Raw genomic sequence first — 23,257 nt, 5'->3', positions numbered from 1 at the left:
AACCTGACCTAGACTGGGGACTGGTGAGGAAAACATACTTGAAGAAGTGACACGTTAGCTAATAAATGAGTAGGGACTGACTAAACGAAATGAATGGGTGGTGGAGAAGCATTCCAGACTAAGAGAACAGTATGTGTGAGGGCCTGTGCTAGAAGGAAACATTCTTAACCAGTGCTGAAATGATGCCAGTGGGGCTAGTGCAAGAAAAGCAAGAAGAAATGGTATAAGATCAAATCTTGAAAGGAAGAGAGGAAGAGGAGAACAACCCAGGTAGAGGCTCAGAGGCCATATTAAGGATTTAGCCCTTAATTCTAAAACACGGGAAACCACTAAAGAGCAGGGGAGTGGCATGATCAAATTTGTGTTCTGAAAAAAAAACACTCTGGAAAAAAGACTAGAGGGAGGCCAGAGTAGGTAAAAGGGAGGTTGTCTAGTAGCCCATGTAAGTGATGAAGACAGCCTGGACGAGGGTAATAGCAATAGGAAAAAATGAGTATAATCAAGAGGCATTAGGACATACATGGTCAGGAGATACATGCATGTCCATACATGCATGTGCACACGTGTGCGTGCATGTCCACTCTCTCTCTCTCACACACACTCTCTCTCTCTCACACACACACACACACAAACTGCAAAACTACATTTCCTTTCATAGAATTTATCTCAATTGTACTATATTATTATTTGTGTGATTTACTTAATGTCTATTTCCCACCACCAAACTATAGCCTCCATGAGGGCAAGGACAATGTTTTATTCAGCACTGTATCCCCAGTAACCAGAGTACCTATGACAGTAGTCAATGAATACATAAAGAAAATTAATAAATTAAAATATATAAATAAATACAAAATATACCAAAACGTAACAGGTTACCTTTGAGGGGTAGAACCACTAAAGGTTGAAATTTTTGTCTCTTGGCTTACTGCATCTTTTCTAATTTCTCTACAATAATGCACTTACAATATTAAAACATTAAAAATGTTTAATATTATAGAATGAAAAGAGTTAAACTGTGAAAGTAGAATGGGAACTATCATACAGATACTGCTTTTCACATAGCTTAAAATAATGCAACAACAAAGGCCCCACCTTACCTTTATGCAAACAGAAAGTATTATTGCCATTGTTTGTTTGTTTGTTTTTTGGGGTTTTTTTTTGCGGTACACGGGCCTCTCACTGTTGTGGCCTCTCCCGTTGCGGAGCACAGGCTCCGGACACGCAGGCTCAGCGGCCATGGCTCACGGGCCTAGCCGCTCCGCGGCATGTGGGATCTTCCCAGACCGGGGCACGAACCCATGTCCCCTGCATCGGCAGGTGGACTCTCAACCACCGTGCCACCAGGGAAGCCCTCCCTTGCTGCTTTTAATGTTTTTTCTTTGTGTTTAATTTTTGACAGTTTGATTAATATGTGTCTTGGCGTGTTTCTCCTTGGATTTATCCTGTATTGGACTCTCTGTGCTTCCTGCACCTGCTTGACTATTTCCTTTCCCATGTTAGGGAAGTTTTGAACTATAATCTATTCATATACTTTCTCAGACACTCATAGAATTAGCAAGACACTCAGCAATTCTACTTCTAGCTTTATACCCAAAGAAACGGAAAACAGGGACTTAAACCCTGGTACACCAATATTCATAGCACCATTATTCACAACAGCCAAAAGGTGGTAACACCCCAAGTGTCCATCAACAGATGAGCACATAAAAAAACGTGGCATATATACATATACATACACACACACACACACACACACACACACACACACACACACACATAGACATACACACAATGAAACACTGATCAGCCATAAAAAGTAATGAAGTTCTGATACAGGCAACAGCATGGATGAAAAACATCATGCTAAGTAAAAGAAGCCCAGCACAAAAGACCACATATTGTATGTGATGAATATGCTATGCTAGCATAGGCAAATCTATACAGACAGAAAGTAGATTACTGGCTCCCAGCGTGGTGGTGGGGTGGTTAGGGAAGAATGGGTACTGACTGCTAGTAAGTACTGGGTTTCATTTTAGAGTCATGAAAATGTTCTAAACTGATTATGGCTATGGTTCACAACCCTGTGAACATACTAAAGACCACTGAGTTGTACACTTTAAATGGCTGAATTATACAGTATGTGAATTATATCTCAATAAAGTTGTTTTTAAAAAAACTCAGCTGTAAGAACAAGGATCCTGCCACAGGAATCTTTCTATATAAGCAAAGATGCATCAAGATAAAGTATTCCCAATCCTGCTCTACAACAGCAACACCCTATTTATTCATTATTAAGCATGGGAAAAAAACAACTTTCTCCTACAACCCATTTTCACATCTGTGCACCAGGCAAAAATTCTCAAAACTACTATATCATTTCTTTACAAGGTAACCCCCCATTGTACCTTAGCTTCTAAATCTAATTTTATTTGGTTCCACTTCCTAGGAATATTTACAATGCAATCTGTTTACTAAGGTTGAAGAGATGCCACAAAACATTTGGCCTAGGAATGGCACTTTAGAGGCTATAATTGCTCGGAGCAAGTTTTCTTAATCGGGGGTCCACGAATTCCCTAACTTTGTATATAAAACATTGTGAGCATATTTTTCTGAGAAGATCCATAGCTTCATCAGATTCTCAAGAGTCTAAAACCGAAAGAGGAGAATCAATGGACTGGTTCAAGTAACTGTGGTTTTGCATCATTTAATCTCCCTCACACTTCTTTGTTGTTGTTGTTAAAATAAGGAAGGTGGTTCACGTCTCACAAGGTGGATGAAAGACTGAAAAATTACAAAGCTCAATGTAACTGGTTACTTATCATATGAACAACTCATTTTTTATGTCTCACTCAGAGACAAATCCAAAGAGTCAAATTTTTGGAAGTTGGTAAATGTTACATCTACTGTAAAATGGACTGAGGAGTCAAAATGCCAGGTTGAATAGGGAAAAACACTGTTTTGCTCTTTTCTCTTTTAATGGTTTAAAATAACCATAGAACCATTTTTTTTTAAGAACAAAAAATGAGAATTCACAATTTACTTCCATGGCAAAACTTTTTTCCTTAGGACCAGTTTCTTAGGAAGTTGTAGCATATCTTCTAAAGCTTGTCTGTTTTGAAACATAGATAATTTGTTACAATACTTTTCAACTCATAAGATTTCCCTCCTAAATCCTATGTTACAGAGACCTAATACACATCACAACTTCTAGGGTCCAATGTGTTTCAGTATGCAGATAGTAATTACTTCAGTGTGTGTCATGTATAAAAAGGAATAAATAGCACTAAATGAGCCAAAGTTTGCTCTTAAAATTCCAACTTCACTTCCTTACTCTACTTTCATATCCTAATTCACAAGACATATTGGCTGACAAGTTAAGTCTCTAATAAATCATTACAGACCTGGAAAAGTAGCAACCTAAAGTAATATAAAATAAAATCCTTTTTAAAGTTTAGAATTGCAAATATAACTTCAGACTAAGAAGCAGGTAGAGAAAATTCTATTCTTTAAAAAATTATTTTTAATTGGACTATTCTTTCCCTACAACCTAAATAAATACTTCACTAGTACTTCTATTCCTCTAGAACCTTTCATCAGTAACTACTTGCTTTCTATTGCCATCCAAATAAACACTCTTACCTGATCATATTCTGAAGCACCAGGATAAAGAGGCCACCCCAGGAACAGCTCAGCTATCACACAGCCCAATGACCACATATCAATAGCTTCACAAAATGGTAATCCAAGAATAATTTCAGGGGCTCTAGCAAAAACAAAAATAGCAAATTAAAAAAATTACACATTATTTTGGGAAACTAACTATGTTGATTAAGTCTTGTTTTAGTATCAGGTAAAGGTACATTGATTTAATGAAAATGAAAACAATCTTTGGTATAAAATCCATAATTCCAAACTCTTGGCCCCAGATGTGTTTTGAAATTCAGAGCTTTTTGAATTTCAGAAAGGTACTACCCATGCATAAACTACATACTTTATAATAATCCCAATGGAGTGTAGGGAAGCATCCCATAATCAAACACATTAATACTTCTGCAACAAAACATATGAGCAATCACACTAAGCCAGACAAATACTTTAAACAGCCTTACATTGATTCAAGCCAGGTCTTGCCAATAAATAAGTTTATACCAAACTTAGAAAAAGATTTTTAGCTTTGAAAGCTTTCTGAATTTAGAAATTACAGATAAGGGATTATGGACTTATTCTTTTTATTCTTAGAAACTTTTTAATTACAGAAAAATCAATTAAATGGCCTGATCAATAAATACCCCTTTATGACAGAAATGCCTTCTGTAGAGACACAGTGGTTCAAATCCTAATTCCATTATTTAACAGCTGTAGGCAATTAATCTTTCTGAGCCTCAGGTTCTTTTTTTTTTTTAACAACTTTATTGGAGTATAATTGCTTTACAATGGTGTGCTAGTTTCTGCTGTATAACAAAGTGAATCAGCTATACATATACATACATCCCCATATCTCCTCCCTCTTGCATCTCCCTCCCGCCCTCCCTATCCCACTCCTCTAGGTGGTCACAAAGCACTGAGCTGATCTCCCTGTGCTATGCGGCTGATTTCCACTATGAGCCTCAGGTTCCTCATTCATAAAATGGAGATGAGTACCTCTTACTACATAAGGTTGTGGTAAGGTTAAAATAAATAAGTAAAAAATAATGATGATAATGATGTCATTCAAATATTAAAGCTCTTGACCAGCGCCTGGCACATGGTGTGTTATGTAAGTGTTAGATAAAACAATGACTATTATTATTATACCATCATTCTTTTAAAACTTTGAACTCTCTGTGTGCCTTCAGAAATATTCATTTCCACTAACGCTCCATGTGAGAAACCCAACCCTACGAAACCTTAAAGAGAAAACTATGGTAATACCATAAACTAAGAGCTCTCTCTATATGAATATATCCAAGGCAAAATTATTATCCCCTCTATGTTATACTTATAGAGGAGGAAACAGAGGCAAATAGATTAAGTAATTTGCCCAAAATCACACAGTTAATAAGTGGCAGAGCTAGAATTTGAATCCTGGTAGCCTAGCTCTGAAGTTGAGTACATTATACTGTCTCTAAATAAGTAAAAGTTAAATACATACCTATCTATTTGGCATGGTGGTATACATGGTATTTTTCAAATTGTAACTAAAATTAAGAGATAAATGGATTCAAAAGGGGGATAATAATAGGTTATATTAATAATAGATGATATTTATATAGTACTTAGTATGTGCCATGCACTAAGTTCTTTAAAATGTGGGGTTCACTTAATTCTTACAACAATCCTATGAAAGTATATCTTATCACTGTTAAGTCATCAATTATAAGGTACACATTTTTCACATTTTAACATCTCTGAAATTAAGAAGATTCCTGCAAATGATGATATATTTTAGTTTAATGGCAGTGCCTTTACTTTCTTATTGGTACATAAATAATATTATATTTCATCTTACAATCAATGGCACCTTAGATTCTATGTAAGAAAGTATTATTTCCATTTTACAGATGTAGAAACTGGGCACTGGCAGGTTAAGTAACTTGCCCAAGGCTGGAGCCCAGGCAGTCTGGATCCAAGGTCTGAGCTCTGAAACACTTTATCATCTCCAAATAATTTCCTTTTCTTCTTACAAGTCACAGAATTTGAATCTGTAAGGACACTCCAGATCCAGATCCCTCATTAATCAGGAGCTAAATGGAAAAGCAGATCTCTCCATTAGGAACCACTGGCCATGGCTCCTCATGAAGTGCCTAGGTTTCCCAAATTTTATTCTTAAGTAGTATGTGCTTATTGTTGTGTTGTGTGTATGGGGGAGGGGGGCAGACAAAGACTGAGTGGGGAGGGTATAAAGATATTTCCCTAAATAAGAATATCCTCCCAGAGTAATTTTCTAAGTAGCCCCTAGAAAATGGTAAATTAGAGGACTCCAAGGGGTCTAAAAACTTTCCTGATCCTTGCACAGAAACAGCAGAAGATCCAGGCCTGCTGGGACTTACACTATTTGACAGCTAAGGGTGGAACCACTAATACCATCAGTTTTGGGGCTATTTAATGTGAACTGTGGTTCTGTTAGCCAAAGAAAACAAAAAAGTGATATTCCTATTGCAGGTGGCTAGAGCCCCATATTACTGATGGAATTTCAGAGTTCAATTAAATACAACCACTGTGGCATGTTTGACAGCATTAATAAACTAGAGGGTAAGAGTACCCAGAAACATAAAAGCCTTTCTAAAATTGAAAAGGAACACAATTTTTACTTTCACTGAGCAGACTCATTAATTTCTAAGTTCATGACAGTGCCAAAAATAGCTGGCAGGGAGAATGCAAATGGCTTTGTGCCAAAATAAAAACTGGGCTTAGAACATTCCTAAACATCAACTGAAGAGCAGCAGATTGATTTTGCCATTCCTACTATACCAGGAAGACATTTTAAAATCCAAAAGGCAGGTCACAGGGAGGGGCCAGGCCACCCAATAACTTACTTCTTTAAAAAGGTAGCCATAAGATGTGATAACTGTTAGGCTTCTAAGGCTTAAAGTTTAAGGGAAATTAAGAAAAACACTAATTCCATCTCCCAAGCCCACTAAACAAAAAAACCCTGAAGACTGACTGGAATCAGTTTTTCCATTTGGTCTTGCTCTGCTTCTGGAGTAACAAAAGCAGCTAAGTATTTCAAGTAAAAGCTCACCCAAAACAGTTAACTCTACCACATCTACCATGCAAAAAGGTAAGTATCAAAAGAAAAACAAGGAAAGCAGTAAAAATAAAGTAAAATAAAATAAGGCTGCTCAGTCTATTGAGGACTTTTCACTTTCATTAGAGCCTAAAAATGTTAGACTGATGTAAACTCCAGGAAGCAAAAAGACTTAAGTTATCTTCTTTTACTGAACATCAGTTAGAGCAGGTTCACCTCTAAAGACTGAATGTTTTAACCTCTGAATTCAAATCAAGATTCTTGATAATATTTTCATTACTATATCATCTTTCCCCTTGGCCTCCAATATTTCTCAATCCCTCAATATAAACTATACACTGAAATTCTGGTTCTACTTCATCTATATAATAAGTTAATTACTCTTCTAGGTCCCTTTCCAGCTCTGACATCCTAACAACTGGGCAGTAAAAAAGATTACCTATTAAAGCACAGGAAAAAGGAAAACAAAACTAGCAGTCTTCCCTTTAGTAGGAAAATGGCATTAATTGTACTTTGGACATGGTGACTCTCCTCTTTGAAGATACATCCCATCCTTTGAGAACAAATACTAAACAGGCTCTCACTGCTATAACCAGGAGGTAGAAATAGCAATCCTTGCATTTTGATTTCCCAACTTCAAACTCCTTTAAATTGAAAACTTCCACCTAAGTCATAAAGCTCTATTTCACTGGAACCCAGAGCAAGCTAAGGTTGGAATCACTTAACAGCACAAATCATTCTCTGCTCATCTTCATGAACACTCTTGTTTCTTCCCACCCATCTCAGAGGCATCAAACCAAATAAGAGATGTTACATAAAGTCTAACTTCCTACATCTGTGGCTTAGGTGTTAACTGTGGTTTCAGTGTCAGATGAAACTGGATTGTTTGTTTGTCTGGGATAAACTGAAAATATGTTTTCCTTATCTAGATCTTGTCCTTCCGTACATAACAAAGTGACCTCAGCTTTAAGGCCAGCTAGCCTGTTCAGAATGGAAAAGCATTGAGCTTGTAAGCATGACAAACCTTTGTGCCTAAAACTCAAGCCCCAACGACAGCAACTTTTCTTGGAATTAGTCTACATTTACATTTACAGTGGGCTAGGAAATAAAGTACTTTATTTTAACTGCTTGAATTATTTAGCTGTGCCCATGGCCAACAGAGACAGCATGGTGGCAAAAATTTACGTCAACTGATAGTACTTTGGCATGTTATCAGCAAGATGAAGCAATGTAAACAATGCAATGTAAAAAGGAGGGTAAGAGGAAGGCTGGCTCTGGAGCCAGAATGCTTCAATGGTCAAAAGGATTTCAGAGAGGTTTTCTGAAAGACAAGAGGGTGAGGATTTAATGGACTCTAATAAAGCAACAATGCAACATGCACAGGACCACTGTGGATAAAATTTATATAAAGAAGGAATGCCTGAGCTGCTATTCCACTTGCCTTAGGCTCATCAAGTATTACTGTGATAGAGCTTTAGAAAACTATAAAAAGAATAGATAAAAACAGATTAGGGTGGATTGGAAGACAATGTTAAGACGTCAACACTGCGCAAAGTGATGTGCAGACTCAGTGAAATCGCTATAAACACCAATGATGTTTTTTTCAGAAATAGAAAAGTCCATCCTAAAACTCATATAGAATTTCAGGAGACTCCAAAACAGCCAAAACAATCTTGAAAGAAAATAAAACTAGAGGTCTCACACTTCCTGATTTCAAAACTTATTACAAAGCTACAGTAATCAAAAAAGCATGGTACTGGCATAAAGACAGACATTTAGAACAATGGAACAGAAGGGAGACCCCAGAAATGAACCCTCATATATATGGCCAAAGGATTCTGACAAGAGTGTTAAGACCATTCAATGGAGAAAGGACAGTCTTTTCAGCAAATGGTGCTGGGAAAACTGAATATCCACATGCAAAAGAATGAAATTGGACCCATACTTTATACCATACAAAAATTAATTCAAAATGGATCAAAAACCTAAATATAAGAGCTAAAGCTATTTGAAGAAAACATGGGGAAAAGCTTCATGACATTTGTTTGACAACGATTTCTTTTTTTTTTTTTTTTTCTGCAGTATGCGGGCCTCTCACTGTTGTGGCCTCTCCCGTTGCGGAGCACAGGCTCCGGACGCGCAGGCTCAGCGGCCATGGCTCACGGGCCCAGCTGCTCCGTGGCATGTGGGATCTTCCCGGACCGGGGCACGAACCCATGTCCCCTGCATCGGCAGGCGGACTCTCAACCACTGCGCCACCAGGGGAGCCCTGACAACGATTTCTTGAATATACCAAAAGTATAAGCAACAACAAAAAAGACAAATAGGACTTCATCAAAATTTAAAACTTTTGTGCTAACAACACTATCAATATAGTGAAAAGGCAACCCCATGGAATGGGAGAAAATATCTGCAAATCATATATCTGACCAGGGATTAATACTCAGAATATATAAAGAACTCCTACAACTCAGCAACAACAAAAAACAATCCAATTCAAAGATGGACAAAGGACTTAAGACACTGCTCCAGAGAAGACATACAGATGGCCAATAAGCACATGAAATGATGCTCACCATCACTAAACATTAGGGAAATGCAAATCAAAACTATATGAGATATCATTTCACATACATAAGGATGGCTATTATCCAAAAAAAAAAACAGAAAAAAAAGAGAGAGAAAGAAAATAACAAGTGTTGGTGTATTGGTGAGGATATGGAGAAATTGGAATCCTCATGCATTGCTGGTGGGAATATAAGATCATGCAATGGCTGAGAAAAAACAGTTTGGTGGTTCCTCAAAAAGTTAAAGAATTACCATATGACCCAGCAACTCTACTTCTAGTTTTATACCCAAAAGAATTGAAAACAGGGACTCAAACACTTGAATGCCAATGTTCATATTACATCATTATTCACAATAGCCAAAAATGTGGAAACAACCCAAGTGTCCATCAACAGATGAACAGATAAATAAAATGTGGTATATACATGCAATGGAATATTATTCAGTCCTGAAAAGGAATGAAATTCTGATACATGCTACAGAATTTCAGAGATTAACCTTGAAAACATTAGGCTAAGTGAAGTAAGTCAGACCCAAAAGGAGAAATATTGTATGATTCCACTTATATGCAATATCTAGAATAGGCAATTTCATAGAGACAGAAAGTCAAATAGAGGTAACAGGGGTAGGGGGTAGGAGGGTGGAGTAGTTACTGCTTAATGGTTACAGAGTTTCTGTTTTGGGTGATAAAAAACATTTGGAAATAGTGGTGAAGGCTATACAACACTATGAAGATACTTCACAACACTGAATGGTACATGTTAATGGTAAACTTCATGTTAGGTAGGTTTTATCACAATTAGAAAAACAAAAATATGTAGATGGCATATTTTCTGAGTCCCTATACAGGTTAAAATGTCCTTACATTATTTTCACACATAATATAAAATTCTTAGTTCAGAATTTCTATTTCTCAAAATTTATTATAGGCATTTGGCATGTTGGACATATCTCTTGATAAAACTTATTTTGTGGGTTATCTTTTTTTATTGTTTCACTTCGTGATTGGGTGAGTGTACAATCTGTGTTTAATGCATGACCATTAAAATAAATATCAGATTCTTTAAAATTAATAACTAGACAGATAAATGACGTACTGAGAAATAAAAGCTCATTTAAAGACTTTCCCGTCTTCTCTTTCAGTAATACTCCTTGATTACAGTACAGACAAAATTCTACATACCAGCATTTAAGTTCTGTCCCAATAAATATTATATATTGAAAAGGTAGCTTTATTAGAAGTATCAATATGGAAATATAAATCACTAAACTATAAGGTGTTTGGGTCAAGGCCATTTTAGGATAACCAAATAAGTTCATATGCAAATAAGTTCAAAGGACTATGGAACCAAATAAGTTCATATGCAAATAAGTTCAAAGGACTATGGAGAATATTAAAACGAGAAGAGACCTTAGCAATCATCTAATCCAATTCTCTCTATTATGCAAGAAAGAAAATGTAAAATAATAAAACGTTGCTAGAGTTAAACTTGGAATTATTCCCAAGGCATCTTACCTGCCAAGAGAGGAACCTGGGAAAAATAGCAGCATATGCCCAAATTCATCACATATAAGTAAACATCTTATATATTTAAAGATACTTTAAAATGGGAAAATTAGGTATAACGGTAGTAAAGAAGGAACCAGATGCTACTATAATTCAACTAGGAACAACCTTCAGAATCAGACTGAATTAATTTTTCTAGAGTTAAAATTTCAGAAATAAAATAATGTTACATATAGGAATGCCACACACATGGAATATTAAATACTAAATATATTTAGGATAATACTAAAGTATATTATCCTATTCTGTGTTGAAATCTGTAAATAAATTCATTGTTATACGTAGCCCTTTGTAATATATGTTAAATATAAAGACAGATCTCTAGTTGAAGACATGCTCTTTAGCATTTGCCACTTGCCTGTAGTAACGTGACTGTAAGTAGGTTGAGCACACAGCTTTGGAAACGTGACTAGCAGAACCAAAGTCAATGACCTTCACTCGGTAGGGTTGGCGCACTGGATCGACCAGCATTATGTTTTCAGGCTTAAGGTCAGCGTGAATTAGACCAAGGCTCTTGAGCTTCATCAGGGCTGTGGCCACCTGCTGCAAGATTGGTCTGATGTACTTGAGTGGCAGTGGGCTAAACTTGTTCTGCTTTAGAAAATCATATAAGTTCTGCTCCAGCATCTCAAACACAAGGCAGGTATGATTCTTATGCTGAAAGCACTCATAAGAACGGACAAAATTATACTCATCGGCATTTTCACTGCTTAGGCGGGAAAGGATGCTCACTTCAATCTGTCCTTGTCTGGCATAGGAGGGGTGGTTCTTCAAGATTTTAATAGCCACAATTTCCTTGGTGCTCCGCTTCCAGCACTTGGCCACCTGTCCAAATGTTCCCCGGCCTAAGAACTCCAAGACTTCATAGCTGTTTGTCATAGAGCAAAGGATCTCATGCTGGACCAGCTGGTAATCCCCTTCTCCACTGGAACTGCTACTCTTTGTGGTCACAGTGGTGGTCGTGGCAGCGGCACCCACCACAGTCCTGTTTTGCAGCATGAGAGGGGGATGTTCTTCTATGATTTGCACGCTACCGTTGCTGTCAACTTCCTCACTTTTTCTTTTCAATCCACATTTTTGATATGGCTCAAGCAAAGAAACGTTGCTTCTGTGAGTCAGGGTCTGGCTGCTTTGGAAGGTTGATGTAGCAGCACTGGCAGAGCTATCAGCAGCTGTTACAACAATATGCTCCACTGCAGGAGCTGGGAGGAGGAGGCCCTGGTCGTAAGCAGGGATGTTGAAATTTGCTACCTGGTGAGAAGAGTTGGCTTGCCCTTGTGTGGCTGGGAGGGTTTTGCTGTGGGTATAGTATTTGTCGTTGCTGCTCTGTCCAGAAACATCCCAACCAGAAGGCTCTATTTTCAGTTTCTTTGCACTGCAGAAGGCACTCGACGACACTGATGGGGGGGAAAACACCTGCAGCTGTGATGCCATACCTACATCAAGAAAGAGGAAGAATTAGGCCCTCAATTTTATACAACCCCTCAATTAGTATATCAGAAAACTTTCAGTTTAGAAAAAAACAAGTAAACGTATATCTGGCTGAGGTTTTATTTTATACATTTTCCAAAACATGTTTCCTATTATAGAAGGATAAACTTTTTGGTCTAATTACACATCCTGAATCACTTTTTTGAGACTCAGCAATAATAGGACATACTGTTAAAAGAGTATGAACATCTAAGATGGTTTATAAGATAAAAACAACAACAATAGCTTAGATGATTGATCACTTAGTATGTGTCAAGTGGTAGTCTAAGCACTTCATACACATAACTCATTTAATTCTCACCACAACCTTTTGAAAAACATACTATCATTATTTCCATTCTACAGATGAGGAAACTAAGACACAGACTGGTTAAAAGAATTTGCCCAAAATAACACAGTTCTTAAGTGGCAGCACTAGAATTCAAACCCAAGCTCTGTGGCCCCAGAGTTCATTCCACAGCTGTCTTCATTCCTGCCCTGATTAGCTCTTAAATCAATTATTTAAAAGTAGACATAGATGACATGCTTATAAAATTCATAGATGAACCAAATTTGGGCAGGATACTCAATATTGCTAAGTAACAGGTCCAAAAAGATCACAAAGAGCAGAAACCATAAGGTAAATCTAGCTGATGACATTTAACACAAATACTGACTTCCTACTTAGGTCCAAAATCTGGCTAGCACAAAGCACAAGGATAAGAGATACAAGGTTTCACAGGATCATATATGAAAAACACTTTGTTAGCAAGAGAAACATTATGTAATAATGTTCCCCTCCCCTAAAAAGCTAATTCAATCTTAAACTATATTCACAGAAAAAGCAGTGTCCAGAATGTAGCAAAGTGAAGGCAACCCACTCTGCTCAGATCACAAATAAAACAGTGTCTAGCTCTGCCCACTATGTTGTAAAAGGACCATTGATAAACTGACCAGAAGAAAGTAATCAGGATGAGGCAAAGCCCAGACGGGATCTTCTGAAGAACCTAGGGAAGTCATCCTTAGAAAAATATGGGGAAAAGTAATAAGAACTGCCCACCTTTCTGTCCCTGAATGTCCCACAGACACCTCAAGCTCAATAAGCCCAAAGACTAATCCGAAAGCTAATATTTTCAGAATAAAGTCCAAACATTTGACCTAGCATACAAGCCATTTCATATTTATCTTCTTCCTTCTGAATCACATAACCCTCAGGTGCCTCGGGCCTCCACACTAATCCCTCTTCTCTTGCTCCACATGTTCCCTCTTTTCACTACTTCCCAGCATTAGTCATCTGCGAAAAAGTAACAAATTTCCCTCTCTAACCCAGACTTCTCTCTTGAACTCCAAATCCTTATTTTCAAATAACCACTCCACACTTCAACTTGGATATCTCAGAGACATCTCAAATTCAAGATGTCCAGAATTAAACTTCTGAGCCTCCACCCCACACCCAGTTTTTTACCTCAATTATGAGACACCATCATGCATCTAACACCTCAAGCTAAAAAATCAGGGAGGCAATGAGTCTCAGTTTCCTCATCTATAAAATGGTGAATTAAATGATTTAATACACATGACATGCTTAGTGCCAAAAATTCACTTAATATTATTATCCTGACTCATTCCCCTCCCTTGTTTCCCTCTCTTAATCCCCATATCTAACCTATAACAAATCTTATCTACTTCCTAAGCATATTTCAAATCAGCCATTTTTTCTCTACCCTTATTGGAACCTTTCTAGTTCAAACTGCCAGGAGCCTCCAAACTCATCCTGAATGCACTCAGGGGAACTTTGCTTTTAAACTATGTATTATATATTGGAGGACTGCTCTTTGTTAACCATCTCCCTCCTTCTGCCTCCAGGGTCTTTGATTGCTTTAGGGATAAAATCCAAAATCCTCAACTTGCTTTAATAAGCTCCCCACAAATCTAGTTGCTGTCTTCCAAAATCTCCCCACCTCGATTCTTCCACCACTCCAGTCATACTGCCCCTTGTTTCAGTTCTTGGGAGGCCCTCTATGTTGGAGACTCTCTGCTAGGAAAACTGTTTCTTCCCTCCCTCCCTCTCTCTCTCTCTCTCTCTCTCTCTCTCTCTCTCTCTCACACACACACACACACACACACTCTCCCCACAATCATCACCACCACTGCATTCCCACAACACCCTGTACCTATCTTATAACATTATTTATTTAATGTTACATCCCCAGATACTGTAAAGGTTCCATGAGAGCAGGTACCATATCTGTCTTGTTCTTTTGCTTTTATCTCCAGAACCTACCACAGACTCTGACAATATACAGACACTCAGTATTTGCTGGGTGATTTGACCCCTGCCTACCAACTTCATTTCTACTCCCTACTACTCATGTTAAACTGCAGGATTCTCAAATGCTTCTTTTGTTTTGGTTTTTTGACGTCCCTCTCTTTTATCTGTGCAGTCCTTGAGATATGGGGGAAGCCTCCACTCTAGTACACACAGTGTAATTTTATTAGTCATAAGAGAATAAACACACACAACTAGAAAGGAAGGAAACATGACAAGGGATGTTACAGAACATAAAAAAACAAAGTGAACGTTTCTTTGTGCTTGAATGCAACTAAAAACCATCTGCACTGGACCAGATAGCTAGAAGAAAGAACAAACCCTCAACCTTCAATTTCTAAAATGCTGTCTGGATTTACTTTAAACAAGAGTTTCTATAATTTATATGAACCTTGACGAGAAAAAAAGTATAAATTAAAAGAATGTTATTGCGGGACTTCCCTGGTGGCGCAGTGGATAAGACTAAGCGCTCCCAATGCAGGGGGCCCAGGTTCGATCCCTGGTCAGGGAACTAGATCCTACATGCATGTCACAACTAAGAGTTCACATGCCACAAGTAAGGAGCCCACGTGTCGCAACTAAGGAGCTCTGGAGCCACAACTAAGACCTGGAGCAACCAAAATAAATAAATATTTTTTTTAAATGTTATTGCAATTTAACTCCTAGGTTACAGATTTACAAATCATCTTATTCTACCTATATCACTGACATAATACCAAACTATAATGAGAGAAAAACTGAAATCAAGTAGTGCCTTTACAAAATTTACCTATTAATATATGCAAAAATATTTCTTGTCATAATATCAAACCAATTTCTGAACAACGAAAAGGAAGCAAATGTTTGAAATTTGTTTTCCATCGTATATTTGTTGAGTTACTACTTTTAACAATCTATCAAAATACATAAGCACAACCTTCATGTACCTAAAAGTATTTAGTAAAAAATTTGAATACTATACAAAATTTGCAGTTTGTAGCTATGTATAGGAATATGGGGGCTTATACTGAAAAGAATTCATGAAATGTAGCTCCAAGTTTTTAAAAGTATGATGATCATAACTGGACACTTTTCAAAAGTATTCTGTTTACCAGAGGAATGTTAATGACAACCTTTCACCCAGTGAACAAAATAACAGATACTGATGGCTTCAAATTCACACTGAGTACTGCAAAAAGCACAAGTTCTAGGAAACTGCTCCAAAAGTTTAAGTATATAAATAAATATAATTCTTACTCAGTAAGACAAACTTAAGTCCACCCATAGGGAAATAACAACCCAGAATTTCACTGGCCTTCCCCCCAGCAAGGGTGTATGGTACTGAAGTCAATGTCATGCCACCAGGACTCTTACAGTGTGGCTGAGACTCAGCCTGACCTCAACAAGCACTAGGTGAGAAGCAAATACAGAATCAAAATTGCCCAGAAAAATCTATACTCTTATTTATATAACACTCTGAAATTCCGCTAAAAACAGCCATTTCTAAACACGACATAAAGATACTATGTCCCCCCAAAATTTTTTCTTTTCTTTTTTTTTTTTTTTGCAGGGGGTGGGGTGGGGGGGTGAGAGACAGTTTTCTCCCTAGGCTGAGACTTCCCAAACAAAACCATGGAATAGAATTAGCATCTGTGGGAAATTTACAATGTATCACACTCCCTTAAGCACATTACACTATTTTCAATTCACATGAGAACAGCTCCCAATAAATTAAAAGCTAACTTCCTGAAAATGTTTCCCCTCTTGACTCTAGCAATAAACTAGTCTTTTCATTTCAAACCTGACTTTCCAAGGATTTAACCGTCTAAATATAATGACAAACTTTCCCACTGCATTAATCCCAAACTAGAACAAAAGGCAAAAGGCTACTGGTACTTGTACGTATTGCTAAAAAGAGAATTGAGTCTTGCTAGACTCCAAGGCTTTCAAAAACAGTCAAACTAACAGCTTCTCCACTCCCTGCCATGGGCACATCTATTTAACAACATTTACTGGGTGCCCCATCCTCTGGGCACTACAGTTAGATAATCTTACCATAAAGAATTCAAATATTATAACTATGAATGAAATAGCTGAGTATGACAATGGAGGTAATCATTTATCAGTGTTTTGCCCTTAGTCTTGACTCACTTCCATCTTTTCCTGGACATACCAATAATAAATTCCTAATGCTTTTGCTTGGAGTCATCTTTGACTTTTTGATACAATTTAACAATTGATGATCTAAATAACCTACCATCAGTACTGCATATTGATTTCTTCCTCTAGCACTTGCCCTCAGCTGACATGTACACAGATGTACGTATTCTCCAGCACACTGATATATAAAGAGTATTCATATCATTAAAGTGGGTAAATAAGAATACACATTCTGGAAAAAGATAAGATTGGGAAGAAAACTCTCACTGGAACACCAAATATCTCCCACCTACTGCACAATCCTGCACTACTTAGTTCAACAGCCTAACTTTCCCCAAATGGTACTCTCTAGCCCTTCTCAATTCATTCTTCACCTTACAATTGAAGGGTTTTTTTAAAGGTCCCTTCTCAATTCATTCTTCACCTTACAACTGAAGCTTTTAAAAATGCATTATCTATCCCTCATTTAAAACTTTAGGATAGGGACTTCCCTGGTGGCCCAGTGGTTAAGAATCCGCCTGCCAATGCAGGGGACACGGGTTCGAGCCCTGGTCCAGAAAGATCCCACATTTCACAGAGCAACTAAGCCCCTGCACCACAACTACTGAGCCTGCGCTCTAGAGCCCACAAACCACAACTACTGAGCCCACACGCCCCAACTACTGAAGCCCGCACACCTAGAGCCCGTGCTCCACAACAAGAAGCCACCGTGATGAGAAGCCTGTGCACCACAACAAAGAGTAGCCCTCGCTCGCAGCAACTAGAGAAAGCCCGCGTGCAGCAACGAAGACGCGACGCAGCCAAAAATAAATAAATAAAATAGCAAAATAAAATAAAAACTTTAAGATAAAGTCCAAAATCTCTAATTTGGATTGTCAAGCTTTATAAGATCTGGACCCTGATTATTTTTGTAGCCTCGTTTCACTGACTCTTTCCCCCAGGCACTCTCTTTTCTAGTAATTCGAAATGTTTCTCCTGCCCCAGTTCCTTCATACATAACATTTTCTCTCTGAACTTCATTTTACCCTGTCTTCTCTTCTTTTAACTACTACTTATCCTTTTAGCCTTTACTTAAAGCTCACTTTTTCAATGTGGCACAGGCTGTTGGTCTGGACCACAATCTACTTTCTCCTTCATCCCAGGCACAAGGCTAGACAACATTTTACCAGTCCCTCCCTCCAATAAAAAGTGACGTATGAGCCTTTAGTGTTCCACTCCCTTTCCACCAGGAGGAACCCATGGAGATCCAGTTTCTGCCCTGAGACAACACTCAAGGGTTGGCAGAGCAGCAAGATGGAAAGAACATGGGTACCTGAATGATCATGTAGAGCAGAGTAACCTGCCCAGCAGGAATGCTCACTTCAACCTGGAACATTTACTTTAGGCTGTTACATGAGAGAAAAACAACTTTCCTTCAGCAAGACTGTTTAGCCAGCCCTACGCTGACAAATACATTCAGGAAAGCCTTCTCCAGACCACTAGGTTAGATTTCCTGATAAAGGCTCCCACAGGATCCTCTACTACAGAAGTAGTAGCACTTACCACACTTGTACTTATTTATTTCATTTATTCATTGAACAAACATATTTTGAGCATCTAGTATGTCTGCTGGCACTGTTCTAGATCCCAGGGATAACAGTGGTTCCAGATGGACAAGATCCCTTATCTCCTGGAGTTTACTTTCTACTGGGGAGATAAACACCTCTTCTCCAAGAAAATGGCAGCTAGTGATAAATGTTATGATGAAAACAAACACAATGACATGATCGAGATGGTGGGAGGGGGAGAGATACTCTTTGGTGGTCAGGGAAGGCACTGTAGGATGGTGGCACTTAAAGCTGAGACCTAATTGACAAGAAGAAGCCATCCCAGTGAGAGAACAGTTAGTGCCAAGATACATTCTTGGTCTATCTGAAGAAGAGACCAGAATGGATGGAACGGAACAAGGGAAAAAATAGTAGAAGCAGAACACAAAAAGGCAGACAAGGGCCAGAATACATACTGACTTGCGGTCGCTCTGGATTTTTATTCTAAGTATGACTATTTGTAGTCATACTTAGAATAAATAAATAAATACTTATTTAGAAGTTGACTTCTCTTCTAAACTGCAAGTTCCATGATGGCAATTCCCAACAGCAGAATAGGTATCTTCTTCTTTTGTATCATCGGCATCAATCACAATGGCTGGCACACAGCGTGTGTCAAATGTTTGCTAGAATGAATGACTATAAAGAGATCACATTACTGCTCCATATATAAATGTAAGGGGATCTCAGAAGTCATTCTGGCTAAATTAGAGAAATACTCACATGAGATAGAAATTATAGTCTGTTGTCTACAAGAGAATACTTATTCTAAGTATAGTGATACAGAAGGAAAAAATAAGCTTGAAACCCTGATGACGGCATTTGAATCAAAGTTCCCCACCCCCTTTCCTGTAGCACTTCCTTCACATGGAACCATGTGAAAGAGCCAGTTCCTCAACTAGTATGCAAAAATAGGGTGTGGAATAGGTGGTGGTAGCTGACAAAGAAGGAACTCTACAATTCTATGTAATTTACAGCCATTTAAACCAATTCTGTAATATTTTGGTAAACTGGCTGAGTGGCGTTTTCCTTCTAGGCAGGATATTTTTTCCTAAATTTCAATTGCTCTCTTAGATTTATTTGGAATGAAGAATCTATAGCAACAGAACAAAAGAAAAGTGTTTTTTGTATTTGGTAAAATGGCACTATCTTAGTATGTGCACAGGACAGTCTATAAGGTCTATAAAGTTTAGAATAAAGAAAACTATACCTCGGAGTTTCAATCATAAGAAAAATGACAAATTAACAAAAATGACAAATTAGCACATCAATATGAAACATAAACACTAAGATAGAACCCTGTTTGGATCAGCCAGAAAAGGCCTAAGGAAAACAGGACTCAACTAAGGTAACGACAGTTTGGCAGATGGAAGGTAGAAGGTCTTAGATGAATGAGATAACTTTTGCCAGTATGCCAGGGGATATGGAAAAATGAAAAACCATTTAGAGTAATGCATTTGATTGGAGCAGAAGACACTGGCAAAAAAAGTACAGGGATTCTAACGGCTAAAATGGACCTTAAAAGACTTTCTAAAACCCTGTAATTCCAAGATGAGAAAAAGTAGACCCAAGAAAGCCAAACAAGTTTTACACAGAGCTAATGAGTAGTAATGCTGGCAAAGAATTCAGGTTTTCTGATTCTTTTTCATTAAGTATGGTGGGAAAGCACTGTACAAGGCGCTCTTAAAGAATCCAAAAGAAATACACCTAAGTTTCCCTATCTTCAAAGAACTTAAAATGTTGCTTAGGTGATATGACACAAAAAATATATATATAAAAACAGGATGTAAAAATTTTTAAGTGCCAAATTATGCTCTACAAAAATACATAAGGCATTTAGGGAGATAGGAGATTAGGAACAAAAACTAAAAAACAAAAAAGGAAGCGAAAAGCAAATCAGTGATTGTTGAAGTGGTACTTGAGAGAAAAATTATTTTGATGACTTGTGTTCAGAATGGCATAACATTTAAGGGAAGAAACTGGGGAAGAATTAATAACTAACTTTTTTAAAAATGGATTGCTTTATATAGTCATGAAAATGAAAATAAAGGGCCAATCAGGAAGTTCATGTTTGCAAAATTACTTCAAATTACAAAAGAACCAGTTACGATATATAACTAACAACAAGCTGCACAAGTTCCAACTGTAAGAAGTTTATAAGGCAGTTTTGGCTCACTGATTTCTACCAACACAACCACTGACTAAGCTGTGCTTATGAAAACAAAACCAGAGAATAAAAGAAGTCTATTTTCCAGAGAATTGTGAATATTGAGATTATCTTTTTTTCTTTTAGGAGAGAGTTCTGGCTTGGTTTTCAATCTCAAATTACCAATCAACTTGCTCTGCAATCCATAAAACTACAATGTCCAAAGACAGGATAAACTATTCATGAAGATATTGCCAGCAAAAGTCCTACTTACTAATCAGACTCAGTATGTTTACAACATCTCATTCACCATTCTACTGGTAAGATGTTTTACTGGCGTGGCTGCCTCCAGTTCCAGCCACAAGTACTTTACCAAAATATCCTTCAAGCCTGGAACAGTGTCTTAAAGTCAGTGATATCTTTCATCATACCGTTGTACCAGTTTTATAATACAGAACCCTGAGATGATTACAGGTATCTCCAAAATCACCAGCTGAATTAACAACTATTATATGACTTGTTAGTAGATTTTTAGATGTTTTACAGAAAGCTTTAGACCTACATATGAAAAAGAGCTGGTAAAGATTTGCATTCTCTATAATCTTAAAAAAAAAAAAAAAAAGAACCCACTACAGACCAGGAATCAAAAATAGCTTTACACACAAACAAGAGCAAAACTGTAGGTTCTACTGAGGGCATCAGCCACTTAATTTAAACCCCACTTCATCAGAAGAAGGAAGCCATGCTGCTGTTTTCATCAGTTACCAGGAAACAAATAAGATAAAGGACAGATTGGGCAGAAGATTCTACAGCTGAAATTAGTATTTTGATGCAATGACTGAAAATTCCCAAAGTGTCACTAAGAAAAAGCATCTAGGGCTGCCTCAAAGAGTATCTACAACTGAGTCAGGGGGTTAAGTGGAGTAAAGACACTGGAGTTTGCGGTGGTTTTTTTTTTTCCCCTCCTCTAGCCCCTCCTCCCTTCCCCCACCTAAACAGAAAAGAAAGCGCGCCGAGCGTAAACACAGGCCAGAGCTCACGGTTTGTCACCACAACAAATTGGAGGTTAGACCAGCGCTCTTGGAGACCGAGCCCCAAGTCTTGGTTGCTAGGCACAAAAAACGGCCTCTTTCCCACAGACCTGTGAACAGCGGGGGGCCTTACCAAGAGTTTTGGTTGTTTCCCCGCCCCCCTCCCTTTTTTTTTTTTTTTTTAAACGAAAGCTTTGGGAAAGTGGCGTCAAACAGCAAAAGTTTCCCTTTGAGCCAGACATCTAGATCTGCCTTGCATAGATATACATTAGGTGGGCCGGTCCCACGCAGTCTCCACCATCATTACAATTTACCAACCTAACGATTAAATAACAGCAGTGGAGAGGATAGGAGGACTCCCACACCCACATCTCCGCGGCCGTCCGTTCCAGACACCGCTTCCTGGTCCCCAACAGCACAAATAACCCCAAACACGGCACTAAGCAGAGCTGTGAAATTCACACGCACAAACCACACACTGGGAATCGGCCACGACAGCCGAGAAAAAACCGGCCGGGTGAGAAAACGCCAGGCGGTCCCCTGTCATCTGAGGACAACAACACGCCCAGGAGAGAAGTGGCAGGACACGGGGGAGTTGCCCCGAAAACAAGCCCGCAGCCTCCCCACTTTCCTGGGAACGCTATCCCCTCCGCGGCCGTCACCGGCCGGGGCGCAGGGCTCGGCGCCTGGTCCCGGGTGGGGGCCGCTGAGGGAGGCTCCCCCCGCAGGCCGGGCGCCCCGGAGAGCCGGGCGCCGCGGGAAGCCGATGGGAGGTCGCTCCCTGCCAAGGCCACTTCCCCCCCGCCTCGACTCACCGCCGGTGTGTCTGGTTCTCAGCCGCGAGCTGGGGCTGCAGTGAGGAGGCGGCGGAGGAGACGAGATCCGGGGCCCCGCCGCCGGATCATCATACCCCCCGCGCGAGCCGGCCCGGGCCCCGGCCCCCGCCCCCCGGAGCCGTCCCCGCGCCCGTCCCACGGGGGGAGCCCCCTCAGCCTCCCCCCAGCTCCGCCGCCCGGCCTCTCGCCGCCGCCGCCGCCTCAGCACCGCGCGCTCCCGCCTCAGCCTCCCGCTGCCGTCCGGGGCCACCGCCGGGCCCCTGACTCCGCAGCCGCCGTTGTCGCCAGACTCGACGAGCTGAGCGCCGAGCGGCCGCCCCCATCCGGCCGGCCCCTCCTCGCGGGAACTAGTCCCCAGCCCCGCGCCATGACACCTACTGAGGCGGAAGTGTCGGAGAGCGGGCAGGTTAGGATGACTTCATAGTACTGGTGGGAGGGGGAGGGGAGTGGGAGGGGGAGTGGGGGGGCCTCCGTGGGGAGCCAGCGTGGATCGAGTGGGGGGATCGGCTCCCCGCCCCCTCCTCACGGCCGACTCCGCGGTGATTTAAAGGTGCTTGGTGGCGGTGTGGCGGTCCAGCTTTAAAATGTCATCCCCGCCAGTGTGACATCACCACCGCCTAGCGTGACACCCCCAGAGATTGGACAGCGCGCGGGGAGGCAGTGCTTACCGAGGAAGCCCCCTGCTGGTGAGGAATTACCTCAGTTTAGGCTTTGATGTATCGTTGCAATCTAGGGACGTTCTAGCTGCTTGACAGCGGTGTATAGGATCTGTAAGCCTCCACACGCATTAGGAGCCCCTGAGCGGGCTCTTCCCTTGCCTCCTTGGGAACCTGGGTTTGCATTAGGAGGTGAGAA

At 39.6% G+C, this 23,257-nt stretch overlaps 1 protein-coding gene across 2 annotated transcripts in view; it reads right to left on the bottom strand.

The window, feature by feature from the left end:
* Window positions 1-22,934, bottom strand: part of HIPK1 (homeodomain interacting protein kinase 1) — a 47,516-nt gene extending 24,582 nt beyond the window's left edge. Inside the window, exons 1-3 of one of the 2 annotated variants that reach the window (XM_079904476.1) lie at window positions 22,781-22,934; window positions 11,224-12,301; window positions 3,643-3,766 (exon numbers count right to left, since the gene is read on the bottom strand). In XM_079904476.1, coding sequence (XP_079760602.1) covers window positions 3,643-3,766; window positions 11,224-12,299 — 1,200 coding nt within the window. In that variant the 5' untranslated portion in view covers window positions 12,300-12,301; window positions 22,781-22,934. Of the gene's footprint in view, window positions 1-3,642; window positions 3,767-11,223; window positions 12,302-22,381; window positions 22,643-22,780 lie in introns of those variants that run through there. The other variant, XM_079904475.1, reaches the window with a different exon arrangement.
* Between the last annotated feature and the right edge of the window lie 323 nt (window positions 22,935-23,257).

The sequence above is a fragment of the Stenella coeruleoalba genome (assembly GCF_951394435.1).
Source record: "Stenella coeruleoalba genome assembly, chromosome: 1".
Classification (NCBI taxonomy): domain Eukaryota; kingdom Metazoa; phylum Chordata; class Mammalia; order Artiodactyla; family Delphinidae; genus Stenella; species Stenella coeruleoalba.
The sequence above is the reverse complement of the archived record's forward strand: the minus strand, read 5'-3'. Positions and strand labels throughout refer to the sequence as shown.